General features: G+C 42.1%; 2 protein-coding genes across 2 annotated transcripts; both read left to right on the plus strand.

The window, feature by feature from the left end:
- Window positions 1–468: 468 nt before the first annotated feature.
- Window positions 469–4704, plus strand: LOC306884898 (transcription factor Gibbin-like; the record flags this gene model as incomplete). The annotated part of the gene is made up of 1 exon (XM_079441137.1): window positions 469–4704. One exon carries the CDS (start codon window positions 469–471, stop codon window positions 4702–4704), a length of 4236 nt encoding a protein of 1411 aa, XP_079297263.1.
- Window positions 4705–7868: 3164 nt separating this feature from the next.
- Window positions 7869–13514, plus strand: LOC306885187 (putative methyltransferase-like protein 24). Its single transcript, XM_079441565.1, has 5 exons — window positions 7869–8645; window positions 9293–9391; window positions 9541–9662; window positions 12295–12511; window positions 12819–13514. Exons 1-5 carry the CDS (start codon window positions 8346–8348, stop codon window positions 13131–13133), a joined length of 1053 nt encoding a protein of 350 aa, XP_079297691.1. The 5' UTR covers window positions 7869–8345; the 3' UTR covers window positions 13134–13514.
- Window positions 13515–13681: the final 167 nt, after the last annotated feature.

Genomic DNA, 13681 nt, shown 5'->3' on the forward strand with positions numbered 1-13681 from the left:
CCATGGTTACCGTTCCACTCATATTCTATTGCCATGGTTACAGCTGTTCTCTAACTGTATCGCCATAGTGACAAGTGTCCTTTCGCCCACAGGGATAACACAAAGCATGGCCACAGCAGCAGACATGGTAAGAACAACTGCAGTTATTTCAATAGCATTTTCAATTATGTTGTACAGTAATTGTTTGCATTCTTCAATAGTAAGTAAATATGAACATCTCTTTTTCTGTGTTTTGTCCCCTTTACCATGGGAAATAACCTGTTGTCTGCACTTATGAAAACTGGGGATCCCAAGACTATGTGAAGCCTGATGGTCCAATTCATTCTGGCTAAGAATAACAGTGAGAGGAAAGAGATGAAACAACCTACCAGCTAAACTGGACCCAGCTCACAATTAAACTTGACACAGAACCATCACTGACACATATATATATAAATACGAAGCTCCTGATCTGCAATTTTGGGGGTAATGAGCCGTCTGTCAGGTCGCCTGCGCTCTGGAGGTGTTCGTTTGACTTGTGAGGCACTGGCTGACAAGGACTGCTGTGATGATGAGGGCCCCTCTTTATGGGAGGGGGATGAAGAACCTGGGGGCACATCTGTAGGACCCACTCACTCTAATCCAGCCAGCTCACTACATTACAGCTTTTATTCACCTCCCTCTTTAGCTAATGGTCTGCGGAACCATGAAGAGCAACTTCGACGTAGAGCAAGGAGACGTAGGCAGACAGATTATGTGGAGCAATTACACACACAAGAACAAATGCTCATTCAGCAAAACGCACAACCACAGATGCACACAACACAACACTCACACTCACTCACACAGTCGAGCACACACCTGCAGCCTCATACCCACATTCCAATGGATACACATATGTGGATGGACACAAACACGCTAACACACAAGCGCACACAGAAAGGCACATGCACGCCTATAGACACTGGCTCCTCGATTATGGAGCAGGACCCTTCCCTGATTCCAGAGGACTTGTCTTTACCTTCTAAGACTGACACACAAAATGTACATGTACAGCCAGCCCCTTTGTTACACACCACCCTTTCCCGAAACAATTTGACACCTCCTCAATACAACCCTTCCACTTTACCCAAGGAGGAAACAGAACACAATTCAACATGTAAGCCAGAAATGGATCACACCAGTGACCTAGACCACATTCATATAACAGGCCAAGCTAGTGTCATGACCTCTGTGGAATCTGAAAGGAAGTATACCCTGCGAAGCTCTGGCCGGCCACGTTTCCCCTGCCATCTTCGGAAATCATCCCGTTTACGTAGAGCTGCTGAGGAAAACATGTTCAAAAGGGAAATGGACCAAAAGGATGAAGAAGAGGAGGAGAATAGAGTCTGGAGAACAGAGGACATAAGGCCAATGGAGGAGCTTCCCACAGAGGTTTGTGATGTTGCCTCATCATTTGAGGTTTTGCCATCGCCAGCTATGTCAGCAGGTGTTACATCAAATCATAGCATGAGAACATCAGAAGGAGAGAGCATTGTTACTCACCACTCAGTTAGAGGGAGGCGACAGGGACGTTATTTAGGTGTGAAGAAGATTGTGGTAAAAGTAGCCAGAATACCTGTTCACATGAGCCGACGACAGAAAAGCTACAAGATCTCATCCCTGGAGCCAGTATGTGCTGGACCCCGTGGAGAAGGGGTCACAACAGGAGAGGGGCCTGAGGCGGTTGCAGGAGGTGAGCCAGTACCTAATGTTTCAAGAGAGCCCACCGCACTACTCCGCATGAAGAACAATGGAAAGAGTGTGATGGTGATGTTTCCACCGGGAGAGCTTCCTGTAATCCTGAAGCGACGCAGGGGACGCCCCCCTAAACAGGCATTACCAGGACAACCTGACATGCATGAGACCAGAGTAGGAGCAGCCAGTGCTGCAGAGCCAAAAAAAATTCGGAGGCGGCGAACAGTAAAGCTACCATCTCCGCAGCCCTCATATGTTAATGAAACCAATGATGTTAAAGTAGAATATGCAGATGTCCTCTCCAAATTGGCCTTCTTGAACAGACAACCTCCCAGCACAGGCCGCTGCTCTCCTCCACGCTGCTGGACCCCAACAGAGCCTGAAACTTTTCACATACCACCAGAAAATCCATCCCTTTCCACTCTTTTGCACCGCCTCACAGGATTCCGCAGGAGAGGTGGTCGTGCAGGCTGTATGGGGAGTAGAGGGGGGGGAGCAGCTGGATCCTCTGATTCCTTTAAGAGGTCATTCAGTGACTTCTTTGAAACAATTGGCAAGAAGCGGAAGGTGCCTCCATCTGAACCAGGAACCCCTCGAAAAAGAGGCAAGGGTGTAGCTGGGGGAATAAGTAGGGCAGCTTTAGGTGACTCTGCACAAGGTGAGAAGGTTAGAAAACGCAGATCACGAAAGAATGGGGCTTTAAAAAATGGTCCAGGTGCACAAGAGCAAAACTGGCAAAATGAGAAAAGTAGCTGGATAGGGAAAGGTGACAGAGATATTTCTGAGAAAGCAAGCAGTTATCAGAGCCCTTGTTCCCCTCGTGGAAGTTTTCAAAGCAGTGAGGCTAGTAAGGGGGGGATGTACCACAGCCCTGGTATGAGAGGGGTAGGCAGCGGAGAAGAGTCTCAGGGAATGTTTGCAGGTTATTTTCGCTCTCTTCTTGATTCTGATGACTCGTCTGATCTGCTTGACATCTCTATGCCCAGCCCTGCTGGACGCCAGGAAGGTCGTAAGCACACCCCAGGATATGAGGGTGGCAGCCCTGGTGCAGCCCATCGTTGGTCTCCTGCCTTTCCTAAAAGAAGTCCCAAAGGAGCAGCCTGTCTTGGGGAAGGGGCACCATTACCCTCACCCCAAACGCAAGGCAGCTTGACAACTAAACCCTCATATTCATATAGTGTCTCACAGACTTCTCCCACCCCATCCTTCCCTAAATCCCCTGCACTCTTGCTTTCCCGTTCACCAAGCTCTCCACATCCATCTGGTGGTTATCCTCAATATCCACCTAGTTATAGTGCTGGGGTTCCTCAAGGAGGAAGCATTTACCCCCTCCCTCAACAGCAGCAACAACAGCAAAGGCCAAGTGACTGTAGCTTTACATATGGCACAAAAACTCCCTCTGTTCCCTCTGCACTGTGTCAGATGAGTTATTCAAACTACCAGGGTTCTGCCAAGCGCAATTATAGTGGATATCCAGGCCCACCCCATTCAACCATACAACGAGGGGACTCTGGTGCAACCTCACCAGGTGGAAGTTATATGTCAATTTCAAAGTCTAGCCCCTATTCCTTATCCTCTTCTCCACCTGAGGGTTGCCGACAGTACACTTCTACAGCTCAGTGGGGATACAGACAAGGGGGAAATAACTGGGGTGGTGATGCATATGGCACTCATCAGTTTCATGGTTTCTCTGACTATGGGGTAGCTGGAACTGGATCAGAATCCAAAGACATTCTGGACATCTCAAACTACACACCCCAAAAAGCCAAACAGCGTCCTTGCCCTGATACACTCTCTGAATCCTCCTCAGATTCTTCTCACACTGGCGGAGGAGGGATGGGTGTTGTGGGGGGAGCATTTCGCCCAAGGGATGTTCCTATGCCTGAGGGTCAGTCTAGCCTTTCAAGCCTGGAGAAGCTAATGCTTGACTGGAATGAGAATTCAGCAGGCCCTTCTTACAACTGGAGTCAGAATGTACTATTCCAAGGGGGGGTGAAACCAGGTCGTGGGCGAAGGAAAAAGTCAGAGACACACAATGAGAAGGAAGCATGCTCTGTTCCCCCAGGATCACCTGCCAGCCCACCTATGCAAGGAGGAGGGCCAAAACGTAGTGCTACAGGTGGTAGACAGCCGAGAGGAGCTAGAGGCAGGGGAGGTTTCTCTCCTTGCCAAAGAGATCGTCCACCAAAAACCAAATCTCAAAAGCCTTCAGCCCCATCAGGGTCAGGGCAGATGGGTTCAGGGGGTGTATACCAGGAAGCACTGGACTACTACAGTGGAGATAGTAGTAGCCTGTCACCTCTCAGCCATGCCCCAGAGTCCTGTGAATACCCCTCTCCATATTCTGTCCATACTTCCACTCCCTCCTCAGATGAGAGATTTGCTCATGTGTACCCTCCAGACTCTGCTTCTATATCCCCCAGTTTATCAAATCAGTCAGATGCCCTAAAACAGTACTCTAAACCTGGTCCTCCCTCACAGACTTATGGGCATGCTGCCAGAACTTTTAGCCCAACTCTCTCGCCAACCCCTCGCCTCTTGCCACAATGTGGTTCTGCCATGAGTCCGCATCGGGTCCCAAAAGACCAGTTCTCCCAGTATGATTCCCCCAGTTACAGTGGCTCTCCCTGCTGGTATGGGCAAGGAGGAAGTGTTGCAGGCAGCCCCCAAAACTATGAGGAACAGCGACCTCCAGCAGTCTCTTTGCCCTCCCACAAACGAGACATGTCATTGATGGTCTCTGGGATGAGAGTTCCATCCCTTTCATCCTACCCTTCCCCTTTACAAAGAGGTCCTTCCATGTCAACTTCTTGTGTGAGTGGGACTCTGGACTCTTCCCCTCTGCATGAAGAGATGGGTTACCATGGTAACTTGGACAGCTATGCACCCGTTGGACACCGTTATGCACCCCAAACAGCCCGGGGAGGGGTACTCTGCCAGCTTCTTGACCAGCCCAGTGAAGAAGGCTTTACCGTCACCAGCCTGTAATTGGAATTATCTTGGTATCCTTAAAGAGGTAAGACATTAATTCTGAGACAGAGTTCAGATAATTTCAGTATGAAATTGTTCAAGTAGATTCTTGAATGCTGCCACAAACTATATTGTGATGTAAGTTTTTGTCATTATGTATTGAGACTAATCCTAATCCTCATTTGACTATTCTTTTTTTTTTCTTTTCTTGACAGATGAAATGGACAGTACCCTTTTCATATTTTTAATCTTTTTTAAAGGATAAGTTTTGGAAGACACTTACTGAGTTAGACTGAAGACTTTCAGAGCTATGGACTAAATAAAGACTTCTCCAGCAGTGACAATCAAGATCCAAATCCATACACATGGACACACACAGAAACACATGCACGAACACAAACATACTATGTGATCACAAAACATTCACATACTTGCATATACTTTTCATATGCTGACTTGCAAATGCACGCACAAAAAGACAGTCTTGCAAACTAATATTGCTATACAGCTTGGGCTAGGGACTTACTAAACAAAGAATGGACACTGCTAGTATCACGAAGAAACCAATTTGATGAAATGCAGGGAACAACCTTGTCCCGTTCTTTAGAGTGCAAATGTGATTCACACATACCCGCATTTCAGTGATGCCCAAAAACTATACCAATGTGAAAGACCACACAAAAGGTTTTTGTCTACATCCTGATCTTGCTCCCTCTTTCTCTGTCTGTTTTAGTCTCAAAGCCTTCTCTGATTTTTTCACTGGGGAGATTACTTAATCCTAAAGGTCGGTCCACTCCTTCAGCATCTATAAATGGTGGCTGCACAAACTCTGCCCTCTTCTCACTTTTAAGTTCAGCATTTAAAAAAACAGCATTTGTACATAAGCTACTCAAATGTTTCCATCACTTGAGGAGCTCACTGCTATGAAAACAACCGAATCTCAGAGTCCTGCTGAAAGAGACATATGTTAAAGCAGCAATGTCATGACAGAGATTTGGAACTGCTGTAAGGACACATGAGGGAAATACCAGTTTTATGTGGCTTTAAATTGTTCAGCTTGGGTATGTGCAAGTATAGTTTAAGTAATCTTTTTTATCAGTGGCCTGGTCTGGTCCCACAGGAATGTGTCTAAATTTGATCCCTTCAACCGTCGCTCTGGATCTACAGCATGGTCACTTTGTGCCCAACATCCAACTCTCATTTGTGTGTTTTTATCACCGCAGGAGGACAGACACCCATGCACTGCCCCCGAACGATGCTGTCCTTGTCGACACGTTTAGAGGCCAGGGCACTTTCCACCTTGGATTTGATGGCCTGGTACTCAGGGTGTGGACAATGCATATTCGCCTCCTCTTTTTCTTTCATCCCTCTCTTCGTATTTCTTGTGGTCCGCTGTGTTGTACAGTGATTTTTTTGTGATGAAATATTGTATCTGTCTGTTCCATATACTGTATCTGAGGTGAAAATATTTAAATACACATTCTGTTCTGATCATTGTTTAATTTTGTCCTGCCTCTACTCCGTTGTTGGTGACATACAATGAAAATGAAATGAGGTCCAATGGAGGCCAAGCAAGAAAATAAAATTGCAATGGGTAATAACCTCCAATTATTATGATTTTTACTAAAATGTTCAACAAAGTTTCAGATCTCATTCAGATGACAGTCCAATTGCATTTGATGATTTGGAAAACATTACTCTTCATATGATGTATGTTATATTTCGCAACATTTCCTTGGTGGTTTTGGTGCCTCTTTTGCATTCTGGGCCATGCAGCACCACTCAGGCGTTTGGAATGAGGCAATTGTGCTTTTGGTGTCAGACATTCTAACAGAAGCTCACATGAGGACATGAACAGTGATTTGAGCGAGATGAAGGAAAGGTTGTATGGGAATTATGGAGTGATTGAGTAAGTAATTGAGTGAAGGAGGCTGTGAGAATTTTTATTTGTGTGGGAGGTTTTCATTCTGTATTTTTTCATTGATCAGTTTGTTTGTAAATGTGTGGTATTGGGAGTGTTTGTGGGGGGAGGGGTGTGATACTTAAACTTACATTTCTCATCCTTTTGCTGCCCCACTGCGTTGAGAATGTGAAAATATTGGACAATTACAACACCGTTATCTGCAACAGATCGACCCAAGGGACTTGCACATTTGAATACAAATGTTTGGCTTTTTGTCTATTATTATATTTTAGGTCTGCATGGGAAAAAAGAAAGAGACCCACTCTCTTCACTACCACTTTCTGTGCGTTCTCTATTTTGAGTCAGTTGCTCGATGTTTGTGTTGCCACTGTCTGGGTGCAGAATTGTACTTTTGTTTCTTGGTTATCACTTGTTTCATTATATATATGCAACAAAAATTGCAGCACCTGATAACAGGCATCGGGTTGTCATATTATCTATTATTTCATTGTCCATTTGCATTTACAGAAATACAAAAGTTTAAAGATAAAATAAACTTAATGTTGGCTGCTTGTCATTATAACATCCAATCGAGCCAAGTCGTCATAAACACTGCCTAATATCAGATATGCATTTACATATGAATACATCTCTTGAATAGGCTACATCTCGCAATATTTCTCCCTTTGTTTGTGGCCTAAGTTACAATTTTAGAGGGCACAAAAAAGATTTACGAAATTTCAAAATATAATGCCCCTTTAAAAAAAACCTCTTGCTTTAAGAAACAAGCTTGCAATTTGATTTGTGGTTAAGGACTTTTCATTCACCACTGAGATTACCATGTGTGAACGATGTTAATAGATCCTTAAAAATAAGCATCCGATGCAGATCCAAGTCCTCCCCTGCTTTAGCTCTCAGCAAATACTGGAATTGTTCATTAACAAATCACATAAGAAAACGCAAAAGCAGCAAGGGGAAGTTTTTGATGAGAACAAGACAAGCGTACAAGACACTCCTGACTAACAGGTTGATTTTAACATTAGTTTGTGTTTCTGTCGTATGGAGACACTGGCTCTACCGCAAATGGACCTTTTGTTCGTACGGTGTATGTCGCAAAGCACCCACGTGCTATTCCTGATTGTTTTAGTCAGACAATAACAGATAAATTCTTCTAATTGCATGAGTTTTATCGGTTTGAAATGTATTTATAAAACCGGATCCAAATTCCTGAACTGAATTCCCGACCCCTGTATAATTGTGGGAAGTGAGCACTGGCTGCACGCTTCAGAATCCCAGCAGATGCAGTAGGCTACGCTATTACTCATCTACTGCGTTGTGAATAGAGGCTATTTGGACATCCTACTCATTCGACACGCTGTTCTTGCATACTACAATAGTAGTGAAATATGTTCGCGCGCGTGGGTGGTCTGTGCGCGCGTCTGTTTGAGTTTGAATGGCTGTGTGCGCACGTGTATGGGGACCTTCCACTAATTTCTGTCCCCTAAACCGTTCTGCCTTTTTTAGGTTCTTTATTAATACATTATTTAGTATGTCTATTAAGCTTTTTATTTCTCGTGGGGAATATTGGGAGGTGCAGGCAAACACTGACTCACACATACTGGTATTTGTTGATAGACTGTCCAGTCGTGAGCTTTAGATCCCAGTGCCCTCGAGCCAGAGATTCACGGTGGCGCCGACTCTTCATTTCTGGTGTCTGCGCTCCCACGGGTCACTCCAAACTCAAGAGAAGGGAAGTATGGCTTGTAACTTTAGCGGATTGAGAAGCATTTCCCACCGTATATTTATTATAGGTCTGCCGGTGCTACTGCTAGTCCAACTACTGGTAAATTTAACAGTGCCGCGCGCATCTAGCGACGCGAGCGGTGACGCGCCTGCTTTTCTCGTTATAAGCATAGAAAAGAGCGGCGGCTCAGCGTCGTCTGAGGTTAGAAAAAATGAGTGGGATTTGGAAAGCGGCGTGTTGGGTCTCTGGACTGACGAGGAGGACTCAAGACTGACAGGATACCAGGACGAAAACGAGCTTGAGGGACGCCAGGTAATTTTATATTCACTAGTAATCTGTCTTTCGGTTTTAGGTGGAGGGTCCTCCGGATGTGCAGCTCAAAAGAAAATACATTGTCCTAGTAAACTGATTGAATTTTAATAAGAATAAATTACCCAGTTGCAGCTTTTTATCTGGAGAGTCTGGAAAACATATGTTTGACTTGGCAAAATACACGGGGATCCCTTCTTGACACTTTAAAATGGAAAAATTCTGAAAAATAAAGTGTCTCACTCTCCCTTTCTCTGTTTGTCTGGCTGTCCGCCCCCACCTCCCCCACAACAGTGAGTTCCTCAGTGAGTCATATCCCCTCTTCCTCTAGTCTAGTGTCTCCATGGTTACTAAACAGGGTTGTTGTATGTTTTGGGAGAGGCTCCATTTCCAACAGCCCAGGTTTAAAAAGTTCTCTCTGTTTCTTTTGTTCTCACTCATATAACCTCTGGTTTCGAAAGGTCACATTCTGTGACCCCAAACAAGCTGCAACTTCTCTTGCCCGAAGCACTGCACACACTCACATAGTTTTTTTCAGTGGCTAGCGAATGCCTGACCCTCCTCCACTGCATCCTTGTTTTTACAGTTTTTTTATGTGCATCTGAAATTTGGCCAAGATTAGAGAGAGCTTCATGTTTATGTGTTTACAGGCCACAGCTAGAGAGCTGATACTGCAGCCATGGGCATCAGAACAGCCCTCGTTTTTTGCAGAGTTGCAGCGTCTCACCCAGTTCATCACCAAAACAGAGGTACACAAACATACCACAATGTACTTTTCTGTATCCCTTTTCGATCGTGCTTATAGCTTTCTTACATAACACTATGCGACTGCATGTTATAAAAATGGACTGTGATTCCGAAGCAAGATATCTGGATTTTTGCCTATCACTCTTTGCAGGTGAACTGCTCTGTGGTTCAGGGTTCAGATGGGAATCAATCAACACTCTCTCCTGGTCACTTAGATGTTTTGTGCATCAACCACTGGAAGGGGAAATGGGGTTGTGTGGCCTACTCATTCAGGTATACAAATATATTACGTTACAGCAAAAAGACACAAAAATGCTTATTTACTTGAAGCTTCCCCTAAAAAAACGTAAGTATGGAAGTAGCGATAGACCTTTTCTTCCATATTGTGACGTAGTGAAATGGATAAAGGAAAAAGAAACAAATGAGGATGGGGACTTGGTTCTTTTGACTAAATGAACTAATGGACCTTTGGACTAAAATGCCATTTAGTTTTAGTCATATTTCAGTCAACTGAATTGTTTTAGTCTTAGCCTACTAAGCCTACTTTTAGTCGACTAAATATCATAAGACTTAGGTCAACGAACTCTACAGTAGATTTAGTCGACTAAAATCTAATGGGTTTAGTTACTGTGTAATGCATTTATTATATCATATATTCATATTTCCAGGGTGAAAACATCTATTAATCTGGTAAAATGAATGATATTAAGGTTTGAACATGCACACATATTTAACTGCTCTGACACATAATTTAAATAAAATCACTTCTCATAAAGAAATAAGAACATGGTCCTGTTTTCAATGAAATACCAATGGTTATGTAAAATGCATTCTTTATAACAACTTGCATACAACATCCTCCATTCTTTCAAGCAGACATTTATTCATATAAATTAAATTTAGATTAATCCTTATTACTAAACTGATACTAATCAGGCTACTAAACTGATTCATTGAAGAGCAGTGAGTTTCTTTTGTTGATTCAATAACAATAAGGGTACAGACAACAGCAACTAAATTAGGCTGCTGTCTCTTCAAAACTGACTGCACGGATTCAATATACTAGTAATACAAACATCTGATATTCTCCCAACAGTTTACATTCACTTAAGACGTAACCAGGTATGTTTATGTGGATACTCATCAATACGAACAATTTGAAATCATTTTGTCTGCATTACGATGCAAAAGAGAACTGAATTCGGTATTCATGCACTGTTTGAGAGGCACTTTTCTGTGTGCGTGATTCGGGTGTGTGTGTTCAGAAAACCGGGCCAAAACTCTTTCGTGTTCTCATGCTTTCCAACTTTATCCATATGTCTGCTCTTCTCTTACTCCCAGACGCTTACATTTTTGAACATTTTATGAGACTTGCAGCAAATGCATACTTATTATCAGAGCGTTACAGTTCAAATGTTTGCATCTTCCCTCCCTTCTATGTAGGAGATTTGTTCTGACTGGATCTCTTCCCAGTTGTCCCTCCATAACATTTTTGTCTTGTATTTATTAATTGACGAAAATGCCAATGGATTTTTGCAATCGTTTTTGTCATTCAAAAAGAGTTTTTATTTCATTATCGTCTTGTTTTCGTCTGTGAAAAAATGTTGTTGACGAAAATGATGATGAAAATTATGGTAACACTTTACAATACGGGTGCACAAATATGCATTAAATAATACTTAACTAATGCACAGATAATCATGAGTTAATGTATAACTCATGATGAACTAAACCATTTATTAATGATTACTGCATCAGCAACTAATGAACATTCGATATGATTCAAAGATTAAGTAATCAATAAATTGTTATTGGTTAAATGTGTCATGATGCATTAATTACCTAATAAATTATTTTATTAACTAATGAAGTAAATTCATATGTTAATTACCACATTGGGTTGAAGCCATGCCTTTAAACTTCCAGACCTACTTTAAGCTACAGAGCTGTTAATAGATGCTTTTAGCCCCCATTATTTCAGCTTATCTTTTTAAAAACACTTTACTGCTTAAAGTACTTGTTTAAAATACTTGATTAATAGTGAAAAGTGAAACTACATGACCCATGATTCTGCAAAAAAACAGCACCAATCAGAGAACTGAAACAACGCTTGCCAAAGGAATTCTTTATTACCCACATATTTTGCAATAAACGTAAAATATCATGTTTCCATCAACATTTTTAAATTAATAGTTTTATATCTGTCACTTTTATTTTGTACACAATTCATGGGATTGTAGTTCATTCCCTCACCCAAGCCGTTAAGTACACAGTCTTTTTTTCTGATTTTCAAATACTTTTTTTGCTTCAAATCAGGTGTTTCACCTATTTGAAAAATGAATGGGAAATAGGTGGGGCTGAATTTAGGCAGAGTAAATGATTTTAGAAGTCTGAGATATGTCACTAAAAGAAGTTTATCATTTTAGCCAATTAATTAAAAATGACCACTAAAATTTTATATTATAAGGTAAAAAAAGTTACAAATTAAACATATGCATTGAATATCATTTATAAAATAGATGATCTAATCTGACAAAGTTTAATATTTTTGTATTCTTGTTAGTGCTACGAACACTAATTCTTGAGGTATGTTTAAGTTAGTACTTGATCTAACAGTGTCTTCTGTTTTAACTTTAGTTATTCTTTAAAACAGCCAGCAACTTGTTTATTTCAAAGAATGTTGGTCATTTAGGGATCCTTGTTTCTTTGTGAAGCTGGAAGGGTGGGATTTGTTGAATATAATCTCTTGAAAAAAACAACAAAAGCTGAAGGTTGTCCCAGATTCTGTAGTTTTTTTCCTCGACATGTCATGACTGATGCAGAGAAACAGTAATTGGTTGAACTGTTCATTGGGATGTTTCAGGCTATTCCAAATGAGCAAAATCTTTTGTCTGTATCTTTATAGTCTGGATAGGAAGGATGCTTCGTTTTTGGACACAATGTTGTACGCTGGGTGTGAGGTTCATCGGTTTGACCCCAGCGGTCGATGGAGTCGAGAGCCTGCATCTATTAAGAATCATCGGGCTTGGTTAGACTGGAGAAAACCACGCCGTCATGCAGGCCATGTGGGTAATGTACAGCAAAGGCTGTTTGACATTATGGACTCCCTGGGCCACACCATGGTACTTACACCCAAATACACTCATTCTATGATTATTTTACATGCACTACAAGTCACGTATAATTTCACATTCACCTTCCAGTGCTGAATCAGTAGTGAATCACCACCTTTATGTACTTAAGTCTTTGTTCACACTAGGGCGTCATCGCAACAGTGACTCATAAGATGAGGTGCGCTTCAGGGAACATGTGTATTATATTTAATCACTGGTCATTTAAAATAACAGATTTCATACTAATACAATATTTTTTCTTGCTTTTCTTGGTTGCTCCCATAATGTCAAATTTATTTAGTGTCTGTTTATGTAGGTGGATGTTCTGCGTATGGATTTGGAGAGCGCTGAATGGCGCATATTAGAAAGCTGGATTAAGGATGGAACTCTCAGAAGGATCAATCAACTCATTCTGACCATTCATCTGCAGTGGGCGGGGTTTGAGGTGGGTGGTGCCGAAGAGGAGGTGGTGCGTTTCTGGTACAGTTTACTGAGAGCCCTCCGCATCTCAGGACTCCAACTCGTGCATTCGGCACACGGCCCGGGACACACAGTGCTGAGACACAAACTGGCCGACTCACACAGCTCATACACACTCAGCTGGATAAGGACAAGCGAACAGCCCAGATAACCAACTGCAGAATCACTGCAAAAGACACTTAGATGCAGAAGCAAAACCCTTATTCCATGGAAAAGATGACAGATGTGTCTAAGAGTACTTTAAACTAAAGCAGTTTCATTTAATGAGGCTGGCGTGTTGATTACATACAAATATACATCACATTTTTAAGAGGTAAAGTTGCATATTAGTGTTATTTTGTTTCTTTGCACAGACTAAGACAAGCCGTCTAGTGGTTGTGAACGGTACTGCAATGATTCATCTGCATTGTGCGCGCAATTAATTGTGATGATCCTTTAAATGTTACATTAACGTCCTTTTTATACTACAGGGCCCCGTGCAATATTTTATGTTTTATATGAAATAAACTTTACACAATAAAATGTTTATTAGAATTGTGTCCTATCTGTTTTTCGGTGAGGAATGAAATCCTGGGCTGCATTTGATTCACACAAAAAAAAAAAAAATGCTAAAAGACGAATTAAGGGCATTCTTTGATCTCTTATCACTTGTGGCTTTTTCTCTGAATTTCGTCATGTTTCTGATTTGTTCGGACTGGC

This window comes from Barbus barbus (assembly GCF_936440315.1).
Source record: "Barbus barbus genome assembly, chromosome: 19".
Classification (NCBI taxonomy): domain Eukaryota; kingdom Metazoa; phylum Chordata; class Actinopteri; order Cypriniformes; family Cyprinidae; genus Barbus; species Barbus barbus.